At 36.3% G+C, this 27,772-nt stretch overlaps 1 protein-coding gene across 3 annotated transcripts in view; it reads left to right on the plus strand.

The window, feature by feature from the left end:
- The window catches only part of jub (LIM domain-containing protein jub), a 79,638-nt gene that overhangs the window by 30,384 nt on the left and 21,482 nt on the right, over positions 1 to 27,772 (plus strand). For all 3 annotated transcript variants that reach the window (XM_089098401.1, XM_089098400.1, XM_089098402.1), the window contains exons 4-6: positions 3,310 to 3,479; positions 6,305 to 6,367; positions 16,416 to 16,546. In XM_089098401.1, coding sequence (XP_088954527.1) covers positions 3,310 to 3,479; positions 6,305 to 6,367; positions 16,416 to 16,546 — 364 coding nt within the window. The remainder of the gene's footprint in view (positions 1 to 3,309; positions 3,480 to 6,304; positions 6,368 to 16,415; positions 16,547 to 27,772) is intronic.

The raw sequence follows: 27,772 nt of genomic DNA on the forward strand, positions 1-27,772 counted from the left end.
GTCAAGCGATCCTAATGAAAATCACACCATCAGATTTAGCATATCAGAGAACCGTACTGTGGAGGTTTCAAATTCCCATCTATAAAATGTAGAATTTTGTCAGAAGAAAGATCGCGGATCCGTGTTTATTTGCTGTTTTTTTTTCTCAGGTGTGATCGTATCAACCCATGATCCCGGGAGTTTGGGAGAGGGCTCGTTCGAACGTAAATCAAAAGTGTTTGTGCCTTTTTGAGTAACCAAAAATATTGGAGGCTCACTAGCCCCCTCCCACTCCCATTTTTCCTCCAATGGTATCGATGAAAATTTTGAGATAATAATTTCATTCAGCATAGTCAAGAGGTCTAATAATCATGCCTTTGGGGGTGACGTGACCCCCCACGGCCCGTGGTGAAAGTGTTGTAAGTTATGGAATTTACACATTGTTTACAGTTAGCATTTGCTATTGGGAAGTATACGAAAATCTTTCAAGGAAAATGTTCTTTGGGGAGGGGGGATTTTCCATTTCAGGGAAGAACTTTCAAGGGGAAATTTTACGTGGGGGGAGGTATTTCCGAGCGTGATTTGAAAAACTGTAAGAAATTAAACGAAAAAACAAGTTTTCTCAACTGAAAGTAAGGAGTAACCCTAAAACTTAAAACGAACAGGAATTATTCCATATATGAGGGGGGTCCCATCCTCAACCCTTGATCTTAACGCTAAAGTTCGATTTTGGTCACAATTCTTGAAGAAAGACTGCTCAAAGATATGGGATGTTGAATTTGAATGAGAAGTATTTTTAAAGAACTTAGAAAACTTTAGCGTAAAGAGCGAAAATTGAGGAAGGGGCAGCCCTCATATACGAAACAATTTATCTTTGTTTAAGGGTTAATGTTGCTCTTTACTTTCATTTGAAGAAACTTGTTTTTTTTATTTATTTAATGCACAATAGGAATGGGAAGTAATTGGAAAGTAAACTATCAGATATGACAATAAATATAAATAGCCTACTGGTTATTTAGCTCAGGTTTTATAAAAATTGAGTCTATTGCTAAAAAAATTAAAATCGATAGTACCGGATTCCTTAGTGAGTTAATCCAGTTCAAAACCTATAGGAGCCATACGGACACATTTTATCTTCATTAACAAACCAATATTTTATTTTAACTTCTATTAGTTTCTTGATGTGACAGAGGTGACTCAAATTGAGTATTTTGTTTCTTTATGGTTTTATTTTAAGTAAATCTATTTTATTTTAAGTAAGTTTTATTTTATTGTATGTTTTACCGTACCCATATGGCGGGAGAGTTAGTTGTTAATTGGACTTATTTCATTCTTCGGATTTTAATTTTTTTTTTAGTTTTCCTTAAATATTTTTTTTCATTTCTTGTTAATATTAACCTTTTTGTTCCAGACTTTTGTGTGTGTCGTTGTCTTTGATTCCGTTCTTTATGGTTCTCATCTGCGCTGCTGACTAATTTTTTTCTCTGTCTTTTTCAGTTTGTTCTCTAACCTTTGCGTTTTTTTTCTTTTTCTTTATTTTTTACTATCTTTCAGCCCATTTTTTTTTTAATATTATAGTGTGCTAACCTGTGCATATCCAAGTGATTACCTACAGTTTCAAAAGATATCGGAAAGTTGTGTATAGTGGTTAAGGCTTAAAAATAAATCTACTGGGTAATTTCAGTCTTGTAACAAAAGGAAAAATTAAATTTGATACGAGTATTTGCAGTGGTAAAACATACTTCACCGCTTTGGTAAGTCCAAAATTTTCTACTAACAAACTAGAATTGCCAAACCTCGTGTTTACGTTCAGTTGTAAACGGAGTGGCAAAGATCAAAAGAAAACGGACTTCAAAAATTCTTTTGACAAAATTTTGTATTTTCATTTACTTATTCTTTCCCAAAATGAAAAATATCACTGTTCTACGTTTTTTGCGATAACTTCTAGATTGCAGATGCTATGTCACGTTCACCCTATAATATTTAGGAAACTAAGGGAAACTTAAAAAAGAGACAAAGATGTATAATAAAGCAAAAATGTTTTCAAATTAAAGTGGATATAATTAATCCGAATTTTATTATATATGTTACAGTTTCCTAAAATTTTAAAAACACTTTTGTTGTTGTTTCTATTTATTTTGTTTTTTTACTTTAAAGAAATTTTAGTTTTAAAGAAATCTGTTCGTTATCTTTTATAATCGTGGTAGGTTGTAAAAAAGGAATATATATATATATCAAAACTAAATGACGTGGAACGAAAGATAAATAACAATAATAAATAACATAATAAGAAAACATACCATTAAAGGGGATGCATCCAGTACTGTAGCTGTAAGCCGGCTAAACATCTTTTTGAAGCGAAGGCTTCCGTCAAGTTTTGGTTTTGAGCTTACAGTTAAAATACTATTTGAAAGAAATTAGTTCATTTTTAGAGGCAAAAAAGTATCCCTGCTATTTTGATATGACTTAGATCTCTTGCCGGGAGCTGCTCTTCGTAGAGAGCGATGTCTGCTTCCTTCATCAGCTTCGGTACACGGTAAGCGTTTGCGCTTATCTCGGTCTAACATTTGCCATCGTCAGGAGCTCGGACAGGCTGTCAGACCATCGTTTCGTCGGTCGGCCGCGAGGTCCCTTCCGACCGGCATTCGTAGGGTTAAAGTCAAAGATCATTTTTTCGAGCAAATGCAGAGGTATTCGAAGTAGGTGTCTAAACCATCATAAGGTACGTTCGACCGCTTGAGTCAAAACTGAGACAGCTGGGTGAGGTGCTGCAGCGGCAGGAAACTAATAAATACTTAATAAATAAGGAAACAGCTACTTCACTGGCAGGACTTGTCGCTGAAAAATAATTCATAAGAACCTTAACATTCTGCCTGAACTTTATCGCTAACTTTGGAAGGAATTTTATCAGGCATAGAGACAATTATCTTTTTTTATTACAAGCAGGGTCGCTTTGACGCTCCTAGCTCCTAGCAATTTTGCTGCTCCGTTTTTGTGAGATTTTGGGGAAGTCCTCAAAAATTCGGGGATAGTGGAAGCACTGAACAGAACGCAACTGATGAGCCAAAATCACGGAATTCCTCTGTTTTTTTAAAATCACTTTTCTGTGAATAGGCTGCATGGCAGCGGGAGGAACCTGGCACTTCGACGATAAATAACATTGGTCCAATTTTTGCTAAGAAAAAAAAAACATTTAGTGATAATTTATTACGCCGCCCTGGCACTGTGCGTCCCTAGGCCCGGTCCTATTGGTAAATCCAGGCCTGGTTATGAGACATTTGAAGTAAAAAAAGAGAAATACTTTGGTGAATATTCTTCGTTTAATTTTAGGAATATGTCACACTTGTTCAAAAAAGGTTACTGGTGTTGGTCAAGCTTGTCAAGCTATGGGGAATCTTTATCACACCAATTGTTTTGTTTGCTGTTCATGTGGGCGAATACTGCGCGGAAGAGCTTTTTACAATGTCCGTGGCCAAGTTTATTGCGAAGAAGACTACCTCGTAAGTAAAATAATTGGCGTCGAATTAGAAACCATACGATTGCCTGTTTTTTGTTTTGTTTTAAGGGTTCATTTGTACAATGGGGATAAATCCATTTATTTAGACAGTGAAAAAACAGGTACAAAAGTCCAGATATTTCGGTCACATATACAGCGATCGTCTTCAGTAGAAATACTAAAATAATAAAATTAAAACTAGCATATTTATATCCAACAAAATAAATAACTTTTCGGGTCATTCACAAAATAATCAACTTCCGGATTATTCACTAGATTATTTTCAGAGAGAGTTCATTGACCAAGTTCCTTCAAAGTTCTTGATGTAAAATTTCTTATTTAATCTTGCTCAAATGTAAAACAAATTTCCAATGAAAGTGGCAAAGCCTTCCGTGTCTTTCAATTACAAACCAATGTTGAGTTTATAGATGTTTACTTATTGTTAGAATTTTGTTATTTTAGTATTTCTACTGAAGACGGTCGCTGTATATGTGACCGAAATATCTGGACTTTTGTACCTGTTTTTTCACTGGCTAAATAAATGGATTTATCCCCGTTTGAAAGTTTATTTGTTCGTCTTAGAACGGCAGTGTGGTCTAAGAAAAAAACACCTAATTAAAGGTGTTACGTCGAAAATACGTCTTCTGTCCAGTTTGGTAGGTACGCTAGGTAACCCCTGTTAATAATTTTAATAGTTTCCAGGGGCACTAATTCACCATATTGAACAGAGGAAGGGATTTTTACTGTTTTTAATGAAGGCACAAATAATTTTTAAAGAAATTTATGTTAGGTATTTCAGCGTATGTTTCTAATGACACAGTGACACTTTTATTACGTTTAATTGAGAAATAATGTCACAAGTGGAATAATAAAAGGAAAATGGCTACAAGAAAAAACATTATATGCGAAATGCATAAATATATACAAAAAGAACAGCAAATTTTGTCGATTGGGTACAGAGTTTTACCAACGTAATCAAGCTCTGGTTTTGACTTTTGTTAGTCAATTTAAACCAGTAATTATTGGTTAAAAGTTCTATGACCGCTGAAACACTTTATTATTGAAAAGATCAAATCACATAGCGTGCTGAAACAACTTGTTGATCACCAATCAGGATTCAGTTTTTTGCCAATTAGCAGAAAAACGCCTTGTTCAGCTTTATCAATTTGTTTTTGAGAATCTGCAAAAAAAAACAACGACAGAATTAATGACGTCTCAAAGTAAAAATTGACCAATATACTCTATTTTTTCAACCTAAACTATATCCGCTCTAGTAGACCAATCTACTCTAAATTTACTCTTGTTGACCAATCTAGTCTATTTTGACCAGTCTACCCTGTTTGTTCAATCTATTCTATTTTTGACCTATATCCTCTGTTTTTCCAATACACTCTTATCTACTCTAAATCTAGTCTAGTAAACCAATCTACTCTATTATTGACCAGTCTACTCTATTTTTTTTAGTCTACTGTAGTAGACCAATCTAATATATTTTTGACCAATGTCCTCTGTTTTTCCAACCTACTATATCTATTCTAGATATACTCTAGTAGACCAATCTATTCTATTTTTTACCAGTCTACTCTATTCTTTCAATCTACTCGAGTAGGCCAATCTACTCTATTTTTTATATTTTTGACTAGTCTACTCTATTTTTTAATCTACGCTAGTAGACCAATCTACTCTATTTTTGACCAGTCTACTATATTTTTTTAATCTACTGTAGTAGATCAATCTGTTCTATTTTTGACCAATGTCATCTATTTTTACAATCTATTCTATCTACTCTAAATCTACTCTAGTAGAGTAATCTGCTCAATTTTTGACCAGTCCACTCTACTTTTTTTGATTTACTTGTTTATTTCATTCTATTTTTGACTAATGTCCTCTGTTTTTCCAATCTACTCTATTTTTGCAATCTACTCTAGCAGACCAACCTACTATATTTTTGACCAATGTCCTCTGTTTTCCCAATCCACTCTATCTACTAGCGAAAGAATAGATGAAATAAAATTCCTGCTGTATCTACTCTAGTAAACCAGTCTACTGTATTTTCGACCAGTCTACTCTATTTTTTCAATCTACTGTAGTAGACCAATCTGCTCTATTTTTGACAAATGTCGTCTGTTTTCCAATCTACTCTAAATCTACTCTAGTTGACCAGTCTACTCTATTCTTCCTTGCCGTCAAATTTAATGAGTAATCCGGCTGTAATCCGTGACATACATGAAACAAAGTGAGTACGAATGGTATATTATTATATGAATATTTTCACAACTAGCTTATATTTTGCGTGCTTAGTCTAGGCCTTGTTATTTTACAAAGTAATTTTAAAATGGTTTTGAAGCAAAATGATGTTAAAAAATTAGGTGAGACCCAAAGAAGCTTGACATTGAAGTAAATCCGAAAAAAAAAACAATAATAATAATAAAAAAAATTAAAATCGTTTTCACTTTAAGCTTGTCTCACTTTAAGAATGCCTTTAAGACTAACTAGTTGTTTCAGTGAGCCAAATTGCAATTTATAAGGATCACCTGGTACATTTTTAGAAGAACCATTTTAAGATTTCCTGTCCCAGAGCACACGAACTATAATTTCATCTTCTTCCTCTTTATGTCGCACAAAAGCGATTTGTAATGTATGTCACAAAGAAAGTTTCCATGGGTCTTTCCAACTTTTCCTTCTAAAAAATATAGCTGTACAATTTTTATGAGCGGACAACATCGCTTGGCAGTTTAGAACCCCCCCCCCTCCTTCTTTAAAAATCTAATCTCTTTTGTATTTATTTCGTTTCAATTTGTCTTAAGTTCTACTTAAATTTTGTTTCAGTATTCCGGCTTCCAACAGACTGCGGAAAAGTGTGGTGTGTGTGGTCATTTAATTATGGACATGGTAAGTTGCTTTTATTATTGGCTATGATAGAGCTAGAAGATTTCCTATGGCCAAGGCCTTATCCAGGAGGGGAGTGTTCAGGGTTTTACCCCCCTCGACCCACCGAAGGGCGGGTGACAAAACAAGTATAAAGGATATAACAAAAAAAGTATATAAGCCAATTTTTGACGCGTCTAAAAAAAATTTTAACCACCCACCTTTCCCCGAAAAAAATAACCCTTCCCTACGAAAATCCTGAATACCCCCTTGAGTTGTAACGAATAATATTCGTAAGTCCCAATAGGAAGTTCATTTATATTATTTCTTTACTACCGCAGCATTAAACAGGTCAACGGGATGGTAAAATATCTTCCATAAGCAACACCCATGGACTTCTTAGCTAGAAAACAAGGACTTCCTAGATAGAAATTGTTTGGAAATTGTTTTTCTTAGAGAAAGTAATGCCCTACTCACACTATGGTCAGAATCTTTGACGGTAACAAAAATATGCACAACTACACCACCAATCATGTGTCATGTGAGTAATTTGGTGAGGCTATTTTTTATTTTCAAGGTTAGTTTGAGAGTAGATGTGATTCAGATAGAAAAACTTCGGAGTTTTGCCTATATGTAAAAAAAATATTAGTGATTATCAATATTTTTATGTGCAAAAAGGTATTTATATGTGCAAAAAGGTATTTATATGTATTTTTGTTACTTCTGTACTAGTCAGACAAAAAATTTATGTGGGGGGGGGGCTCAAATCGGTCACCTCTCCCTCTGTTGTATACGGCCTTGCCTATTCTTGAGTAATTCGGCAAAAAAAAAAGAAAAAAAGGGCAAAGTGGTAGTGGAACAAAGTATTATATTTCGGGTATCATATCTTTAGTTTTTTTTTTTTTTTTTTTTTTTTTTTTTTTTTTTTTTTTTTTGTGGAAAAGTGAAATCATACGTCTCCTGCATTACTCTGAGAATATTTTCATTGAAAATTTAATTCTAAAACTACGTATCATTAAGAAAATATTTTTGACTCTTTGTTGTCCATTCTATTATTGCAAATTAACAATAAACTAAAAAAATAAATTAAAAATAATTTTTAGTTATGATTGATTGACTTGACTCATAGTTTGGGGATTCACCCCAAACTATGCATTACAGAAGGATTAGAGATACTCAAAAATCATCCTGCCTGCATAGATACCACGTTTTGATTTTATAACGGCCGTGTAAAATGTACCTCTTTCAGAACAGGACAATTCTCCCTCTCGAAATTACATTCCTTATATTTTCAGACATTGTAAAAAAAAATAGAATAGCGAAAGAAAAAACAAAATTTAATCTTAACTATCCAGCTGTTAAATTGACCGTCTTTCTCTTATTTTGCTATTCAACTAAATAAAATGAATAGGTTCAAAAAAAAATTTCGTCACAAGAGAATCTCAAAAAAGTTTTTGATAAAAAACAGGAAGTAGAAAGCGACTTGGGCCATTATTCACCAGAACTAAAAATGGAATTCTCATGACCATTGCTACACGGGCAGTATTGGCTTTTTATGCTGATTCTAAATACATAAAATTCTTTCAGTTTATTGTTACCCACCCAAAATCAAAAATCTGAGAAAATTTGCCTGGTTTTTGAAAGTAGGGGAGACACCCCCAAAAAAGCAAGGGATCTTATTATTTCGCATTTTTTTCAGAAGAAACGTCGATGCATCTTCATTTGTTTTGTTTTTTGACATGGGTGATAGTATCAAACCGAAGGTCCAAGATAATTGGGAGGGAGCTCATTCAAACGTAAATTTAAATCTCTTTTTTAAGTTAGCATACAGATTGGGCCAGGGGGAAGTTTTTATCTGCCATTTTAGGGCACCAAACTACGACTTTACCCCAAAGAGGCCGGATTTGCAATCAATTTAAAATTCTGAGAAGCTAATTGATTCAACAGTATCAATAACCATATTTTAGCCTTCCCAGTTGCAAAAGAAGTAATGCCACACGGTGGCAGTACTGGATTCAACCCAGTTGATTCGCTTTATTTTATAATGAAATTAGGCTACGTTTGGGGATCTGTAATTACGTATCTGCTATAATGAGAGGGGGTGAGTCATTTTTTATGTGGGCGTAGGTTAGATTCCTAAAAAATTACATTCTAATGGACAAACTGCTTACTCTTCATGAGGCTTCAGATAAATGTTTAAAGAGGTAGGGAGGATAAGAATTAATTAAAAGTTTCTCTATACAGCTAAAATGTTACATTCCCACATCTACCACCACAGAGGTGGAAAGGCAAAACAGGCCATCATCAACCCTGCCAGGAAATTTTTCTGGGGTGGCAAATGCTGCTAGGAACTTTGTTCTCAGCGATGTTAAATGGTAATATTTTTCTATTTATATGAAGTACTTCAATGTATTTAAACAAATGTTTGTAATGTATTCGTCGATAAGAAAATACTAATGTAGAGGTGATGATGGCTTCAGTTATATAGAAGATCAAAAGTCTCACAGAATTTCCATCCGTACAGACAATAAAACTTCTTTTCATCCAACCGAGTAATTTAGTCATAATAAATTGTGGTTTTAGTAATATTAACAAGGACTTTTTACCAAAATTGCTATTTATCGCCAGTTTTTTAAGTATATTCAATCTTGAAATTTTGAAAAAATTGAAATTTTTGGCAAATTTTAACGTAGGACGGTAGTAGTCAACGTACAAATATTGATTTCACATTTTAAAAGCAATTAACCAGGGATTTGAGGGACCGTTACCTCAAATTACATCTTGGCTGGGTATGATTTGGGAAACAAGGAAAAATTAGATAAAAGAGCTTTTCAACAGAAAGCAAGGAATAGATTTGAAGCCTATTTGAACAGATTATTCTTTATATGAAGGTAACTTTTCCTTTGCTCCTTACTCTTTACTGTGAAGTTTGGCTTTTGTCAAAATTTGTTTTAGAAAAATTTGCAATTGGAAAAAAAAAGATTTTTCAAAGCACTAAAAAACTTATGTTTAATGAGAAAGGTGTTGAGAAGAGGGCAGTCCCCGTTATATACAAAGTAATTTCAATTTGTTTAAGTTTTAAATTTGCTCCTTACTTTAGTTAAAAAAAACCTTTCTATTTGATTAACTACATTTCATGAAACTAAAGTTTTGTGAATACAAAACTTTTGGTAACGCAGAAAAAGCGATCAATATTTCAATGATCTCTGTTTGCTTTTTGATGGGTAATCAAGCAGTTCGTGGTACTGTATGTAAGGAGCGACCCGGCGGCTCAATAGTAACCGAAACTCTAAAAAACGAATTTTAATACCACTAGAAATACTAAAAGAATTGGCTTATTATGCTGATTCCAAATATATAAGCTTCATTAAGTTTAGTATCACCCATCAAAAGCTACTTGCCTGAAAAAATTAGTCGGATTTTCGAAATAAAAGGGGGAAATACCCTCTTGAAGTCATAGAATTTTAACGAAAATCACACCATCAGGTTCAACGTATCAAATAACCCTACTGTAGATGTTTCAAGCTCATATATGCAAAAATGTGGAATTTTGTATTTTTGCCAGAAGAAAGATCACGGATGTGTGTTTGTTTTTCTCCTAAGGGTGACCGTTTTCACCCAGTGGGCCTAAAACGTCGGGAGAGGGCTAATTCTAATGGAAGTAAATCTTCTTATCCTTTTTTTAAGTGACCAAGAAAATTGAAGGTCAACTAGGCCCCCTCCCACGCCATTTCTCCCACAATATTCCGATCAAAAGTTAAGATAGCTATTTTGTTCAGCATAGTTGAAAGGCCCAATAACTATGTCTGGAGATAAACTGACCCCCTACATTCCCTGGGGAAAGGTTTTTAAGTTATAAAATTTTCCCATTGTGACGTATGCATACATTTTTTGGGTTGGGAGGGAAGGATGAATTTTCTGCTGAGAGGATTTTGCAAAGGGAGAATTTTCCATGCAGAGGGAATTTCCCAGGGGGTGAACTTTTCAGGGGAAATTTTACACTGGGCGAGTTTGTCAGAATTCCTATACGAAATTTCATTAATTGGCTCTCTTCCAAAAAACTATCTTTCCTTTCATTTGTTGTTGTTTTAACTGAGTTTATGTTTTATTCCTTTTTTTCACAAATTCGCGGAACTAGTTATATCTAATTTGCTGATTGTCATTTATCGAGGTTTTAGATGACTGATGAATCATCGAGTATTCTTCGATATTAGCTTTTTCCCTGGGAATAAAGAGAAAAATTTTGGGTTTCATTTATGTATTGATAGAGATTTGTGGTAGTTTTACGCTTAAAATATCGTTTGACTGTATTTCTGCGTGTCTTTGATTTAATGTAGCTCGTTACTTTTCTTTCAAAAACTTCTTTTGTGGAAAAGTTCTTTTAATTAATATCTGTTCGATTTTAATTCACATAGTCTTTTTCATTGATTAAGAAAAGAATGTTTTAAATATTTTGGGTTTTCTCTATAAAATCCAGATTTGGGCTAACTGTTTATAGACTGGACGAAATTTTGTAACAATTTATAACAACAGTTGTACTGTGATGCTTTAGATTGTTGGTTACGGGGGAAAATAATTGAAGATATGAATTGAAAATCTGCTATTCTGTAGGGCTGCCGGAATCCTAGCCACAACTTTGAGTATAGACAAATCAAAAGACACCAAGTTTGTCATAAGGGTGTATTTGCGATATCTTAGGGACGAATAACGATATTAAGTTGAACTTTCAGGGCAGGTTGAAGAGGGTGTTTTGTTAAATATGGTTGTTAAAAGGGCGTATTTGTAACATATATGGAATGACTAAGGGCATTACGGTGAAAATTTCAGGGGAAGCTGGGGTGCATGTTGAACAAAATCAACACACACTACATGCATGCAGGTTGTCAAAAGGACGCATCAGCAATATCTCAGGAACGCCTGAAGGTATTAAATTGAACGTTTCAGGACTACTACTACGACGACTACTACTTGTCTTATACTACTATTGAACTAAATCAAAAGATCTTAAGTTTATTCAGGTTGTCAAAATGGCACAGATGCAATATCTGAGGAATGCAATAGGGTATTAAGTTGAAATTTTCAGGAAAATTTGTGGGGAATGTAAGACAAAATCAAATTAAAGTATTTGTATACAGATTGTCAAAAGGATGTCTTTGCGATGTACCAGCAAAAACCAAGGATATTACGTTGGACCTTCGGAGTATGCTTTTGAGGATGTTAAACTAAATCAAAAGACACTATTTGCATCCAGTTTTTCCATAAGGCATATCCGCGTTATCTCAAAAACAACAAAGGGTATTAAATTAAGACTGTCAGGGCACGTTGATTGGGAAAATTGAACTAAATTAAAATGCACTATATGTTTTCAAGGCTGTCAAAAGGGTGCATCCGCAATACCTCGAGAATTATTCAGGAAGATAAGTTGAAATTTTAGGGCATGCGGAGGGGAATTTCAGGGCATGTGGAGGGAAATTTGTCTATACTCAAAGTTGTGGCTAGGATTCCGGCAGCCCTACAGAATAGCAGATTTTCAATTCATATCTTCAAATATTTTCCCCCGTAACCAACAATCTAAAGCATCACAGTACAACTGTTGTTATAAATTGTTACAAAATTTCGTCCAGCCTATAAACAGTTAGCCCAAATCTGGATTTTATAGAGAAAACCCGAAAAGATTTAAAACATTCTTTTCTTAATCAATGAAAAAGACTATGTGAATTAAAATCGAACAGATATTAATTAAAAGAACTTTTCCACAAAAGAAGTTTTTGAAAGAAAAGTAACGAGCTACATTAAATCAAAGACACGCAGAAATATAGTCAAACGATATTTTAAGCGTAAAACTACCACAAATCTCTATCAATACATAAATGAAACCCAAAAGGAACAGAAATTGCAATAAATAACAGAGTCAAACTCAAATCGAGCAAAAACTATGAGGAGTAGAACTAACTTCCCCGTGCCTTCTAAAGACCAGAACATACATTGCATAAATTATTAGAATTTAGTTCTGCTCATCTTTCCTATGAAATATTTTCTGAAAGTTTTTTTTTCTAATTAATTATACAAAACAACACCTTTATTCAACTAAAAATAAGGAAAAATATTAAAAGTTAAAACAAACAGATATTATTCCGAACATGAGAAGGTTGCTCATTCCTCAACCCTCGCTCTTTACGCTAAAGCTTGACTTTTTGTCGCAATTCTTTAAGAAAGACTGCTCAAACCCAAGCGCCGTTGAATTTGAATGAGAAGAATTTTTAAGGAGCTTTAAGACTTTAGAGTACAGAGCAAAGCTTGGGGAAAGAGCAACCTCCCTTATATACGGAATAAATTTCTGTTCGTTTTAATTTTAATTGTTGCTCCTTACTTTCAGTTGAAAAAAAAATTTATTATTTAATCTATTTCTCCAAAAATGGATGGCTGCCAGAAAGTAAGGGTAAGATGCGTGTTCATTATTCCCTTAGATGCAACAAGAAAAACAGAAATCTACAGAGAATCGTTAAGTGAGGATAAGGATAGTTTTTTTTTTTTTTTTTTTGTTCAATATCAATCTATACAATTCGTCACTCGGCTGGCATTTTAAAAAAGAATATTCTGGGTTCCATTCAGGGTTGCCACCCTGATCTCCTGATCCCTGCCACCCTAATCTCCTTTGAATTTCCAATCGAATGAGCCCTTTTTCAAGTTTCTACGACAAAAATTTTAATAAAAACCTTATATGCTTCCAGGTCATAACTTATAACCCTTGCCCTGAAGACTTTGGGGGTTGTGTCCTGCTCAAAGGTATAATTTCCTGAACTTTAAACTGCGTGGAAAAAAATGCCCATCTCAAAATTTTGATTGAATATGTTTGGGGAAATGGTGGACGTGGAAGGGGTGTTAGTTGTCCTCCAGTCCCTTCCGACTATTAACCAGGGCACTAGCCATTTTAATTTTCAATCTAATGATGCCCTTTTGTAGTTGCTAAGACAGTACGTTTTATAAACACCTTATTTGCCCCCAGGGGATGACCTGCAGCCCTTGCTCTGAGGGCTATGGGGGGGTCTCCTCCTCAAAAATATAATTTCTCTCGGAAATCTACAACGCTGAACAAAATGGTTATCTAAAACTTTGATTGGATGTGTTTGGGGAAAAGGTGGGCGAGAGAGGAGGGCTAGTTGCCCTCAAATCACTTTCGACTATTAAAAAGGGCACTAGACCTTTGAATTTCCAATCCAATGAGTCCTTTTTCAAGTTTCTACGGTAAAGATTTCAATAAAAACTCATATGTCCCAGGGCATAACTTATAACCCTTGCCCTGAAGACTGTGGGGGGAGTGTCAAAGGTATAATATCCTGAACTTTAAACTAAGTGGAACAAAATGGCTACCTAAAAATTTTGATTGGATGTGTTTGGGGAAATGGTGGGCGTGAAAGGGGTTTTAGTTGTCTTCCAATTACTTTCGACTATTAAAAAGGGCACTAGCCATTTCAATTTCAAATCGAATGAGCCCTAAGTTTCTACGACAACACGTTCTATAAAAACCCTATCTGCCTCCAGGGCATAACTTACAAACCTTGCCCTGTGGGATTTGAAGGAGTTGTCATCCTCAAAAACCTAATTTACAGAACTTAAAACTACTTTGAATAAAATGGCTAAAATTTCGATTGGATGTGTTTTGGGAAATGGTGGGCGTGGAAGGGGTGTCAGTTGCCTTCCAATCACTTTCGACTATTAAAAAGGACAAAAGCAACTCTAATTTCCAATTGAAAGAGCCCTTTTCGAAGTTTCTACGACAACTTCTTCGATACGAAGTGCTCTGCTCTAAAGGAAAAAAAATATAAATAATACGTTGTGCCAACATCGTTTTTATATGCCCTCAGGGCATAACTTAAAACCCTTGCTCCGAGGGTTGTGAGGGAGTGTCCTTCTCAAAAACATATTTTCTATCTGGGAATCAACTACGCTGAACAAAATTGCTATCTCAAAATTTTTGATTGGATGTGTTTGAGGGAATGAAAAGCGTGGGGGGGGGGGGCTAGTTGCCCTCCAATTACTTTCGACTATTAAAATGGGCTTTATACCTTTGAATTTCCAATCGAATGAGCCTTTTTTGGAGTTTCTACGACAACGCCTTCTATAAAAACCTTAATATGCCCCGGGGCATAACTTACAACCCTGTGTGTGTCGTCTCTATGTGCATTTGGTCTCTATGTGTCGTCTCTGTGTGTGCCCTGAAGGCTTTGGGGGAGTGTCCTCCTCAAAACATATTTTCTATCCAGAAATCAATTACACTGAACAAAATGGCTGACTCAAAATTTTGATTGGAGGTGTTTGGGGGCATGATGGGCGTGGGGGGAGGGGGCTAGTTGCCTTCCAATCATTTTCGACTATTAAAAAGGGCACTAGCCCTTTGAATATCCAATCGAAAGAGCCTTTTTTGAAGTTTCTACGATAACGCTTTCTATAAAAACCTTATATGCCTCCAGGACATAACTCACAACCCTAGCTTTGAAGGCTCCGGGGGAGTCTCTTCTTCAAAAACATAATTTCCATCTGGAAATCAACCACGTTGAACAAAATTGTTGTCTCCCAATTTTGATTGGATGTGTGTGGGGAAAAGGTGAGCGTGAATAGGGTGTTAGTTGCCTTACAATCACTTTCGACCATTAAAAAGGGAACAAGCCACTACAATTTCCAATTGAATGAGCCCTTTTCGAAGTTTTTACGACAACTTCATCGATACGAGGTGCCCTGCTTTAAAGGAAAAAAAAATAATAAATGATACATTGTGCCAACATCGTTCTTATATGCCCTCAGGGCAAAACTTCAAACCCTTGCCCCGAGTGTTGTGGGTGAGTGTCCTCCTCAGAAACATATTTTCTATCTGGAAATCAACTACGCTGGACAAAGTGGCTATCTCAAAATTTTGATTGCTAGTGTTTGGGGGAATGATGGGCGTGGGGGGGGGGGGGCCAAGTTGCCCTTCAATCACTTTTGACTTTTAAAAAGAGCACTAGCCCTTTGATTTTCTAATCGGATTAACCTTTTTTGAAGTTTTAACGCCAATACCTTCTATAAAAACTTTGTATGCCCTCAGGGCATAACTTACAACCCTCGCCCTGAAGGCTATCGGGGATTGTCCTCCTTAAAAACATAATTTCCATTTGGAAATCAACCACGCTGAACAAAAGGGCTATCCCAAATTTTTGTTTGGATGGTTTTGGGGGAATGTTGGGCGTGGGGGGGGGCTAGTTGCCCTCCAATCACTTGCGACTATTAAAAAGGGCACAAGCCACTCCATTTTCCAATCGAATGAGCCCATTTTCGAAGTTTTCTACAACAACTCCTTCGATACGAAGTGCCCGGGTATGGAGAAAGAAGGAAAACAAAATAATACATTGTGCCCACATCGTTCTTTTCTTAGGCAGCGCTGTTGCGCTGCCTATGATTATTATTGTCATTGTGACCGTTAGATTATTTATTTGAAATTTTGTGCCCCCTGAAATTTCTGTGCCCGCGGCAAGTGCCCCTGCTGCCCCCTCCCCTCCTCTTAAAACTGTCACTGATTGCACTCTTGGCCGAAGGCAGAGGTCAGCATTCGTAAATGTGTTTTTTTTTATGTTTTGTTATTAGGATGGTATATCTGTCGTCGTTTCCTTTTTTAAGTGTAATTTAAGATTGATTCTTTCATATTTGCCGATCTTTATTTTGGAATTATCTTTGAAGAGTTCACCTATGGTGAACAGAAATAGTTCACCCCTTTGAGGCTTATTATCGTATGACCAAATTAGGAAAGACATGGGTGCCCAATCACGTAAATCTAAGGGGACAAGAATTTATCCTTTAAAAAGAAAATAAGAAAACCATTTTCAAAATCCAATGGGGTGCAGTTTTGATCTTTTTCGAGTATTTCCACTGAAAATCTATGTGTTTTTGAAAATCAAGGGTGGGGTGGGATTACGATTGCATATTGGATTGCACACCAATTATGGCTGTATACCTGCCTTATCCTTTCCTTTTTTGAATTGTAATCTATGTCTAATTCTTCCATATTTGCCGCTCTTTGTTTTTCACCTGTCTCTTTTAGATTCTCCAAGCTATGGGGCAAGCATTTCATCCTGGATGCTTTCGATGTTGCGTTTGTAATGAGTGCCTAGATGGCGTTCCTTTCACTATAGACGACACAAACAAAATCTATTGCATTAATGATTTCCATAAGTAAGTAGGCTATTATGTCATATTAGTTATTGTCGATTAAGAATAGGACATGTTGAGCCTGCTAACCATGATTTTCTTATATACTTTAAGCTTTTGCCATGCGGCATTTTTCAAGCTTTCCATTTTACTTTCTAATACTATGAATAATGTATTGCAGTTTTCTTAGCCGCGAAAGCCATAATGTAGGTTTAAGCGTAACTTGATAGAGTTAAGAAAAAAAAATTCTGAGTAGGTTCTAATTTAAGTCTATTCTTTATTTAATAACGATCTACTGAGAAATCCCTATGCGAGGGGTTAGCACGCTAGACTTGAAATCCTTCGTCTACGAAGACATGGGTTCGAGTCCTGTTATCCCTGGTTATTTGATTGAACGGGGGTCAGTGGCGTGACACTGTAGTGTTAGCCAGAGTTGATTCAGCTCTAAATGGGTACCTGGAGAAATCTGAGGAAAGTAAATAAGAAGGGCGTGTAAAAGCACAGGATCGCTGGCCCCTAATCTCTCTTTGTATTTCCTGGCTACAGGGCCATGAAACGGAGATTGGAACCGCCTGTTTAGATTTTAGAGTCTAGTGCCGTATCTTGTATCTTTTTTGTTCTTCGAGAGTCTAATTAAGCCCCTGTAATTAATAAAATTAGTTAATAGTTAGTAGTAACTAATAAAGGTAATTAATACAATTAATTAATAATCAGTAGTAATTAATAGATGTAATTAATAATTAATTGTTATTAATAAATGTAATTAATAATAATTAATAAGCACTGAATTAACAAAACCAATATATAATTAATAGTAATTAATAAATGTAATTAATAGTAATTAATAAGCACTGTAACTAATAAAATTAATTTAAGCCCCTGTTTGGTGCTGTCTGAGATATCACAATGACCAGATTCTTAATGCAAGAGGATTTTACTTGATCTAAGTGAGGTTTCAAGTTTAACTTGCTCTTGAACACAAAACCCAGAATTTTCGCATGTTGTATAGGCTACCCACGGAGATAAAAGCAAGAAAGCTGTTCTGTCCTTCTTCTTGTAAAAGCCACAGCTTTGGTTTTATTTACTACAAAACTTGGATTTTTATCATGTGCCATATTTTTTAATTGTGATAATATCTTTTCATTTGTCTTAAATTGGATGTTAATTAATTAAAAAGTTAATTAAAAATTAGCCTCAAAGCAGAGTCTTGTGAGACTCCTCTTTTATTTTCATAGTTCTGCTTGAAATAGCACCGATAACTCTGACAACTTGTCTTTTCTTATAGTAGTTATAAGTGAAATAAAGCATATTCCCTTTAATTTTGGCTTCCAACAATCTAGATAGTATTTGGCGACGTGCTATAATTGCAAAAGCCCTATAGACATGAGTGGGATGCCAAGACGACAAACACAAGCATGAAATGAACGTAAAAAGCATAAAGAACCGTTTATCTTGTCTTTATAATTCCCGTTTACAAAATTTGCTTACCTTTTTGCCTCTTTCTGTGCACTTTCAGCTCAGTGACATATTGGCTATCGACGTGCCGCCTATCGAGCTTTAAAAGTCATTAATGTACTTCAATCTACCTCGTTTTTCCTGTTCAAAATGAATTTTAAAACTTTATATTTTCTAGTCATAGATGGCAATCTGTCTCTTAAAAGCTAGGTGTTTTGGTTTTTACAAGTGCCCTTATGGGGTTAAAAGATGGGAAATCATCCCACCCAATCAAGTTTGGGTCGGAATCTTTGACCCAAATCAACTCTTAGAATCTAATGTACCAGCCTTCTTCTTTGGTTTAACCGAAACTCCTCCAGCAGATTTTGTTTTGCCTTTTTTTAAGGAAATTTTGGACCTTTCAAAAATCTGCCCGAGTCTCCACGCGTTTTTTTTTTTTTTTTTTTTTTGACTTGATTCCTGATTCCACGAATTATTTACGAGGGTTATCTAAAAAGTTTCCGACCTCAAAGTGAAAGTGGCAGAAGTTTTCAATAACGGTTGGACAATTCAAGTGCGCAACTTCTGACAGATGCTGAACACAATTTTCAATCATTTTGGACGAGTTGTTGCTGCCATTATCGTTTGACTTAATTGGTGGAAGTAGTTTTGTGATACTGGGTGAAATGGAATATCGAGCTGTCATCAAATATTTGTTTTTGAAGGGCGTTACGCTTGCGTAAACCAAAGGTGAGTTGGATACTAGCGTATTAAGTACTGCGTTTATTAATGTTGAACAAAAAAAAAGATGGAATCAAAATGTCCAACTCTGCTAGCGCTGTGTAGGTGCAATTAATCACTGTTGGCACCGATTAATTTCTGTAAATAAAACTAATACATTTAAAACAATGGATTGCTTCAAAAAACGAAACAAAATATGTATTTTTTTCAACTTGAAAAGTGATGCCGAGCTGTTTTTAAGATATCATCGAGTTATATTGATCGATTATTTCCAAACGCGAAAATACATTGCAGGAGCATACTACGCATCATTTTTTGACTGGGAAAGTAATGCCGACCTGTTTTTGAGATATCCTCGAGTTTTATTAATGTTTATCTCCAAACACGAAACAACATTGCAGGAGCGTACTATGCATCATTAATTGGCAAGATGAAGGCAAAAATGGCTAAATTTGATTCAGAAGGATTGCCATTGATGTTCATTATTTCAAAAAATAAATAAATAAAGGAAAGTGCTAAAAAGAACAAAGAAAACCAAAAACAAACGTGGTTTTTTCGCTTTGTTTTGTTTTCAATATATTCGTTTGGCCTCAAAAAGCCCTATTTTTGATAGTCTTTTCTTTGTATTACGGCAGGCCAATGTGGTCTAAGAAATTATCTTTAATTTGACCAGTTATTTTACCTTCACTGGTGGTAGCGCATTATTGTGAGGCATATAGAGCGAGCTAAATACCTTACGACTGTATTTTTAACCATTGGTACAACATCTTTAGAACAGCAAGTTGATATTTTCAAGTGTCTAGTTATGAAAATATATGCACAGGGAACAACGCTTACGTTGTTGTGCATATGGGGTTCAGCGTCCTGACCTTACTCATTGCTGGATTCGCAACGGTCCAGGGCTCCTGTATGCATGGGCACTGTTCTGTTTTTTGAAGAAACAGAAAAAAAAACAGGGTTTGAATGAAACAGAACAGGCCTTCAAAAAAAGAAGACTTCCTATTTCTGTTCTTTTTTTTGGTAAAAGCAGAAAACAGCTGTTTTTGTCCAAAAAACAGCTGTTTTTCGAACACTTAAAAGTTAAAGAAAAAAATGTAAATGGTAAGTTTTGGCTTATTGTCAGAAAGTTAATTATAGCATCAGTTGTTCAAGCCTTAAAGCTTATCTTTTAAAAATTGTGCTTTCCCGTTGTTTGGACATAGTTTGGGCGTACTGCTTTTACATGAAATACTCAGAGATGAAAAATGCCTGTTCGCTCGACACTAGTAGTAGTACGCTAAGATGCTTTAGAGCGGTTTCTGACAGCTCCGGAAAGACCTCTTCCAAGAATGCCACTTGCCCTGGGTAGTACTTTTCTCTGGCGGTAACACTTTTGAGAAAACCCAATACTATTACAGCATTTTTTTTTGCAAAAAAGTGCAGTGTTTCTAATAAAAGGGCGAAAAATTGTCTGTGCACGCAAAAATCGCCATCTTTTTTTCTTTATGGTTATTTTCTTCCATTTTCCTGTTCTTTTTTTTCCAAAAATGCGCTTTTATTCTTATACAACATCTTCTCAAACTTACCGGAAATGCCCGGACATTTCGAAAATAGAACAATTTTCGGCATGAAATTATGCAGTCAGCTCAAAGTCATTAGTGTTTCAGAAGAGCCCATAGTGGATTTGGGAGGGGGCGGCTTCTCCCTCCAGACTATGCTTTCCACTCCCCCATCCTAATGTTTGGACTTTCTGAAGCCATCTTAAACAAAAATATGAAATAAGAAAAAAGGTTAACTATTTCCTACCCAATGTGTGTCAAAATTTTTCAAAAGTAAAATTAATGGTTTAAGAGTACTTAGCATATTTTACGGAACTTCGCGCTAGGAAATATTATTCTAGGCCCTCCACCAAATTCATTCTTAAGTTAATAAGTAAAATGAAATTTATCAAATTCCGAATTTCAAAGAAATTTAGACTCTTTGCTACATAATACTTTCTTTAAGTATTCTCTTCTCTTAAATAGGCTTTCAAAGGGATGCAAATATAAGGACAATTTTACTTTTTCATAACTTATTTCGAAAATTTCCGTGGCTTTGCGGCAGAAAATACTTTCTCCAACCCATACACTTGCTCTATCATAAAAATTGTTACTACTTCAAACTTGTATTTTAAGAATATGAGTGGGCATGCTTTTGGGTATGTAGGAACGTTTTTATGGCCCATTCCAAAAGGAAAAGGGGTAGTGACACCCTCGACTATGACTAACTATAATTACACAATCCAAGAGTACTAATTTTTTTTAGCCGGTTCCCCCCACCCCAGAGTCTCTAGATCTGCCAATATTTCAAAGGTGTAATTTAAGAAAAGGTGCACTTTTTACCCCCTCTCCAGGATTCATATACATTCGTACTATTGTATTTATGCAAATTAATGCTTAAAGAAAAATCTAACCAGAAAGCTCTATATCTGGGTTGCAGCGGTAGCTAGCAACCTAGTAAGATCTATAAGAAAAAACGCACTTTTTGCCCCCCTGTCTAGGATTTATATAAATTCGTACTATTGTATTTATGCAAATTAATGAAAAAAAGCTTACCGGAAAGCTCTACGTTACTCTGAAAGATAGACTAGCAGTTTCTCCTCAAAAAATTTTAAGGCATTTACGGCAGAGTTGCTAACGCTGCAGGAGCGTCTTACGATTTTGAAACCTGTTGTATCCAAAAACGACTGGAACCAGCTTTCTTCATTGGACTCTACCATAGGCTAAAGGACTTCAATAGTACAAAGTTGGAATGGGCTCTCTTGCGGTTTCTGCACCATTACTTAATGTATCCTATAGTAATGGGGTCAAAGATTGAGGGACCAGAAAACGATCCACAAGTGACAACCTTTCAAATATTTAAGGATCCAGATAAACTGCCTTTTGGAAAAGATTAATTGCAAAATTAAGGCTTGTCACAAAGTAAATTTTTTTAATTCTTTGAGGGGTGCAGCAATGTGGCTATCACCGGCTCTAGTATTACAAAAGAGCTCAAGCTCTTCTATGGCTGTGTGTGCTCGACTGCCAGTTAGATATGAAGAAGCACTTACCATTACAGTGGTATTGTGCATGGTAATAGCAGCTTCTAGTATAGTCCAGTCATTAGCCATAAGCAAGAGACTCCTAATAGAACCATTGCAATTGTCAAATGTAAGAAACTATTTCCAGGCTAACTAAGTTTTTTGTAGACTCAATCATTTCCAATGTGCTATTCCATCACACTTTCATGTTAAGAGGGATATGAGAACGAAGGCCACTCTCTTTACAACATCTTTTTAAGTTACCATGCTGGACAGTAGATACTATCAGTTTCCTAAACAATTTTCTCAGTTTTTTCAATGTCTGAGCAAGTGTTAAATGTCTTCCAATAGCCTATGCTGCAACATCGTTTTGTGACAGACCCCCAGCTCCCCACTGTTCTTCTCTATTACTTTCGGCACCCTCTTCCGTAGACACTGCATCAGTTCCATCACAGTCTTCAGTAAAAGTATCTTTACTTCTGGAGTTTTCAGAACAAGGAAGAGAAAGACCGTCTGAATAATTTTCACCAGTTGGATCGATATCTTCGACTTTATCAAATGATTCCGAGCAATCTTTTTTAGGGGTGTCATTGGCTAAGTTTTGAGTTGGCCAAAATCAAAGAGTGAGCGTAACAGATGAATGAAGGCAATGTTCAAAACGTGAAATTCAGGAAATTGCTCAGCCTAGAGTCACAATGTGGAACATCTTACCTGTCAGTGAAAACTTTCTGATTGTAACTTAGATTACTGGAAGGATGTTAGTAGTTGTGTGAGAATAATTAAGCCTCTTGAAAAGTGAAACACTCTGGTGCAACCTCTGCTCAGTTTTCATTTTCCTAGGATAATAGGCAGTGATACCTATAAAACTAGATCCTTTTGCAGACCAGCTGTCACAAGTCAACCTAGCCTTAATGGCAGACCGTAAAGCAGCCTTCTGTTTAACTTTTTCTTTATGGCAGCAATATTTATGTGATGATAAATGGTTTCCCATGATGGTGCTTCAAGACCCGTGTTGATTTTTAAATAAGCTGTTTCATATCTGGCCTTATCATATCATACCAGGACATTATCCTTGGGGGTCCATAATAGAACCTCGGGCACCCTCGCCCAGAGTCATAAATACAGGCGAAGGAAGAAGCAGGACCCTCAAATATATATTCACAAGGGCCCACTGGTTTGTCCACAAGTCCCTTGAGTTGCAAACCTTCTCCCAGTAATGGGTTAAATTGCATGGTGATGCAGAACACCATCACGGGAGGATCCTCTACAGGAGGACAACTGTGACAGGGCGTAAGATCCCGATCTATGGACAACGGCCTCTGCAAAGGGCTGCCTTGACCTTTTCGGGGTACCTTCAAGACTTGGGACCTTGCGGTCAGCTCTATTCCCACTTGAGGAGTGGTGCCCCTCGAGGAAATTATAGACTAGTAAACGACACAGCATTCGCACGGGATTCTGACTAATTCAGAATCCCTTGCATTCGCACGGGATTCTGGATAATTCTTCTGGGCTTGGTATGTTTTGATGGGCGTCTTTGGGCTGAAAAACCTCTTCCTAGCTAATTTATCTATTATGGGTTGTTTCCCCGTAGTAGCATAATATTTGTAGGCGAGAATATGTAATAAGTCAGAGATACGGTACTTAAGACTGTACCTATATTACTTTCACTCCAACTGAACGAGGAGAATCATCAATGGCCGGAAATCAGGGTGAGGATAAGAGAAGCCCAGGGGAGCACACGGCTTCCATCCATGTGGGTTTCAGGACCTTACTTCACCCCGTTTCTCAGCCGGCTTAAGCACTTCGGTGTAGACTTGAGAAGATATGTGATCCCCGTCCTGCACTGGTATCCGGGATCGTTGCTTTTCCTGAGGCGAAAATATTTTCAATGATTTAAAGAACATGAAAATTGGAAATTGGAATGTTACGACATTAAAAAATGACTATCGTATCGACACTTTGACTGACGAATTCAGAAGATTCGAACTGGATTTATTAGGAGTTTCAGAAACTTATATCCCAGGGGGTAGGAAGCATGAAATTAAGTGATATAGAATTTGTCTACTCAGGCAGCAAGGATGGGATACATAGACAGGTAGAAGAGCAGACGATGAATCAGAAAGCTGCTAAGTCTTGTTTAGGCTGGGAATTTATTAATAATAGAATATACTGATTGCTCATTTTATGACTAGAAAGTTCAGGGTATCAGTTATAGTAGTATACGCCCCTGTAGAACCGACTGACAATGACTTGGATGAGTTTTACTAACAGTCACAGGAGCAAAAGGACAGGGTCCCAGGCAGAAAGATTATGTTATTACTGGGAGATTTTAACGCCCAGGTCATTAGAAATAGGGATAGATGGTTTCCTAGCCTTGGTGAATTTGGTGTAGGAAAAGAAAACAGTAATGGATAAAGACTTTTGCAATTTTGTAGGTATAACAATCTATTATAACCAATACGGTGTTTGGTTATAAAATGGCTCATAATTTAACATGGTATTCATGTGATGGTAAGAAAGCAAGCCTTATTGATTATGTTATAGTAAACCGAAGACTGGTAGGATCAATATAAGATAATAGGGTATATAGGAGTGCTACTATTGATGTTAAAAGTAAAGATCACCATCTAGTAGTGTCAAGGGTTAATTTAAAGCTGAAATATCAGAAGGGTAACTACCTCCCGGGAAGTTGTGATGTTGTTAGACTCCAGGATAAGAATTTGAGAGAAAATTTCCAGGAACAGTTGAATACTAAACTTCAGAGTTTAAAATTTGATAATGTGGAAGATGGTTGGAATAATTTTGGAAAAATAATTTGTGAAGTTGCTGAAGGTGTATTAGGGAAGAAAGCTAGAACTGCAGCTAAGAATACTAGTGAAAAAGCTTTATGTTTAATAGAAAGCAGAAAGGACTTGTACAAGAATTATCTAAGTGATAGATCATATGAAAATAAAAGGAATGTAAAGAAAGTGGAGAAAGCATTAAAATATTAACTATGGAGGTGTGAAGTAGAGGCCATGGATAAAATTGCCGAGGATCTGGAAGATGCAGCTAGACGGCATAATAGTAAAATATTGTACTGGCACGTTAACAAATTGAGAGGGAGTAGTCAATCCGGACTTGTCCCAGTTAAAGATAGGAAGGGGGTCGCAATTAGCGATAAGAAAAAAAGTAAAGCGAGATGGGCCGAACATTTTGAGAACTTGCTTAACCGAGATAGAGTTGCAGGAAAAAATATAGAGGATATGATACTTTTTAGACTGAGAGATGCTGTAGACAAAGTTTTAAGAGATGAACAGTGCAGTTTTAGAAAAGGTAGAGGATATGTCGACCAAATCTTCACTCTTAGGCTAATAATTGCGAAGTGTTTGAGTTGTTAAACGTCTTTTTTTTTTAGTTTTATAGATCATTAACAAGTGATTGTCGATTTAAATAAGAGAGTTTCAGCAGAGGTTTAACCCCTGCAATGTTTGCCAAAAAGATGCGTGAATGCTATAATTTATAAACACGAGAATAATACTGCTGCGGTTAAAACAGACAATGAGTTTAGCGGCTAGTTTTGTATTAGATCAGGTTTGTATTTAAGCAGGGTTGTGTTCTATCCCCCTTTACATGGATTATTTTGATGGACTTTGTTTTAAGGAGCACAGGAAAGGCAATGGGAGACCACGGAATCAAATGGGGAGGAAAAAGTCTCCTGGACTTGGATTATGCTGATGATTTAAGCATCCTAGATGAAAGTGTGAGCAAAATGAATGAAGTGTTAGAGGTTTAGCGAGTTCAGTTTGCTAGAATAGGTCTGGAAATTAATGTTAAGAAGACTAAGTCACTAAGACTAGGAATAGGTGAAAATGAAAAGGTGATGTTGCGTAATGAAAAGATTGATCAGGGGGACAGCTTCACTTATCTTGGTAGTATTATGAGTAAAGACGCTGGGAACACTGAAGATGTTAAAAGTAGAATAGCCAAGGCTCAGGGTGTTTTTTCACACTTAAAAAACGTATGGAAGAATATGAAGACAAGTCTGCAAACCAAGATTAGAATATTAGAAGCTACAGTGATGACAGTGGTCAAATATGGCTCTGAAGCATGGACGCTCCGAAAAGCGGATGAAGATTTGCTAGATGCTCTCCAGAGAAATTGCTTAAGGATTGTTCTGGGTACCCGGCTAACTGACCGTATTTCAAACAATAGGCTATACGAAAAATATGGTTCAATACCGCTCTCTAGGGCTATAATGAAAGTAAGGTTGAGGTGGTTAGGGCATGTTGTGCGGATGAAGGATGACAGATTGCCGAAGATTGTTTTTTTCGGCCAATGATCTAGGGCTAAACGGAAAGCAGATCGTCCCCGTCTGGGGTGGGAGGACGTCATAAAGAAAGATTGAAAGGAAATGGGAACGTCGTGGGTGGGTGTAAAAATGGAGGCTTTGAATAGATTGGGGTGGCGGAGGAGCGTGCGTAGCTGTGTTGGCCTCAGGCGGGCTTGGTGCTGCGGTGAGTTGTTAGTAGTAGTAGTAGTAGTATATCTGGCTTATCAAACACAGAAAGTTGCAATAACAAGTTGTTTTAGTGGAACTAAACTACACCTTTACCGTCCTCCTATTTACACACATACCTACTCTTATCTGACTCCTAAGTCCTGATTATACCTAGCTGAAACAATATAGTAGCACTATTTGATATGTTAGACACACTGAGTTCCATCATTTTACTTACATTCCAATTTTAAAATTGTACGTAAAATGGTAACCACGCTTCTTCACAATTTCAAATTGCGATTTAAAACGCTATTTGTAAGTTCAAAAGTCTCGAATATTTCATTCTTGTGTCACTAAATTAAAATCAGAAACAGATGAAAAACAGGTAGAAAAAAAAACAGAAAAAAACAGGTATAAAAAAAAACAGAAATAAAGTCATACTTTTATTCATGCAAGATGGTTCCGCTGCTCTTTTGTAAACGTGGCTTCGGAAGCACATGTCCCCTCATTTCTATTGGAAATCGGAAATTATATTTTTCAATTTCTTTAATGAGGTCCCTGCCAATAGTTAAGAGAATATGTCTCACCTCCCCTTTTTTCATGATACTCGATTATGCTTATTTTCTCCCGCCCTGGGAACCCCTAGTAGGTCGTCGTAAAACTATCTAGACTTTTTGTGGTTCACGCAGACGTTCCTCCTTGCAGATGTTTTTCTTAGTATATGTATCTCCTCGTAATAGGCCCATGGAGCCGTTTTTTCCTTTGGATATCAAATCTTGGTAGAATCCCACGTTAATATAATGGAAAAAATGGCTGGCCACATGGGCGCTCCGAAAAGCGGGTGAAGATTTTGCTAGATGTTTTCCTGAGAAATTGCTTACGAATCGTTCTGAGTACGCGGCTGACTGACCTTATTTGAAAGAGTAGGCTGTGCGAAAGTGCGGTTCAATCTCGCTTTGTAGGGCTGTAATGAGAGAACGGTTGCGATGGCTAGGGCACGTTCTGCGGATGAAAGATGACAGATTGCCAAAGATAGTCTTTTTCGGCCAACCGTATAGGACTAAACGGAAAGCAGGTCGTTCGTGTTTGGAGTGGGAGGATGTCACAAAGAAAGATTTAAGGGGAATGGGAACTTCCTGGGAGGGTGTAAAGAGAGAGGCTTTGAATTGATTGAGATGGAGGACGAGCATGCGTAGCTGTGTTGGCCTCAGATGGCTTGATGCCGCTGTAAGTTGTTAGTAGTAGTAATCGTAGAAATTAATTTTACTCAAAATTGTATTGTCCAGTGCACGTACAATAGAATTGTACATCTTTTCTTTCAAGAAAAAGGACGTTTTTGTTTTCTTTGACTTTCTACTGTCTTTTGTGTCTTCTTTCCATCCTGGAGTCTAGTCTTTTAGGTGATTGGGGCCCCTTCAAACCTGGAATTTTGAGATAGGGATTGTCCATCTGTTTTTGTTGCTTCTGTACACAGTAGAAAGAATATATAGTAGCGATTTCTTTTTCCAAACATGACACATATTTCATACCGCGCGGTAAGACTCTGAACCGTGTCGTC

This window comes from Artemia sp. Qi Xiang Cuo, chromosome 12 (genome assembly GCF_049724085.1).
Source record: "Artemia sp. Qi Xiang Cuo chromosome 12, ASM4972408v1, whole genome shotgun sequence".
In the NCBI taxonomy this organism is placed as follows: domain Eukaryota; kingdom Metazoa; phylum Arthropoda; class Branchiopoda; order Anostraca; family Artemiidae; genus Artemia; species Artemia sp. Qi Xiang Cuo.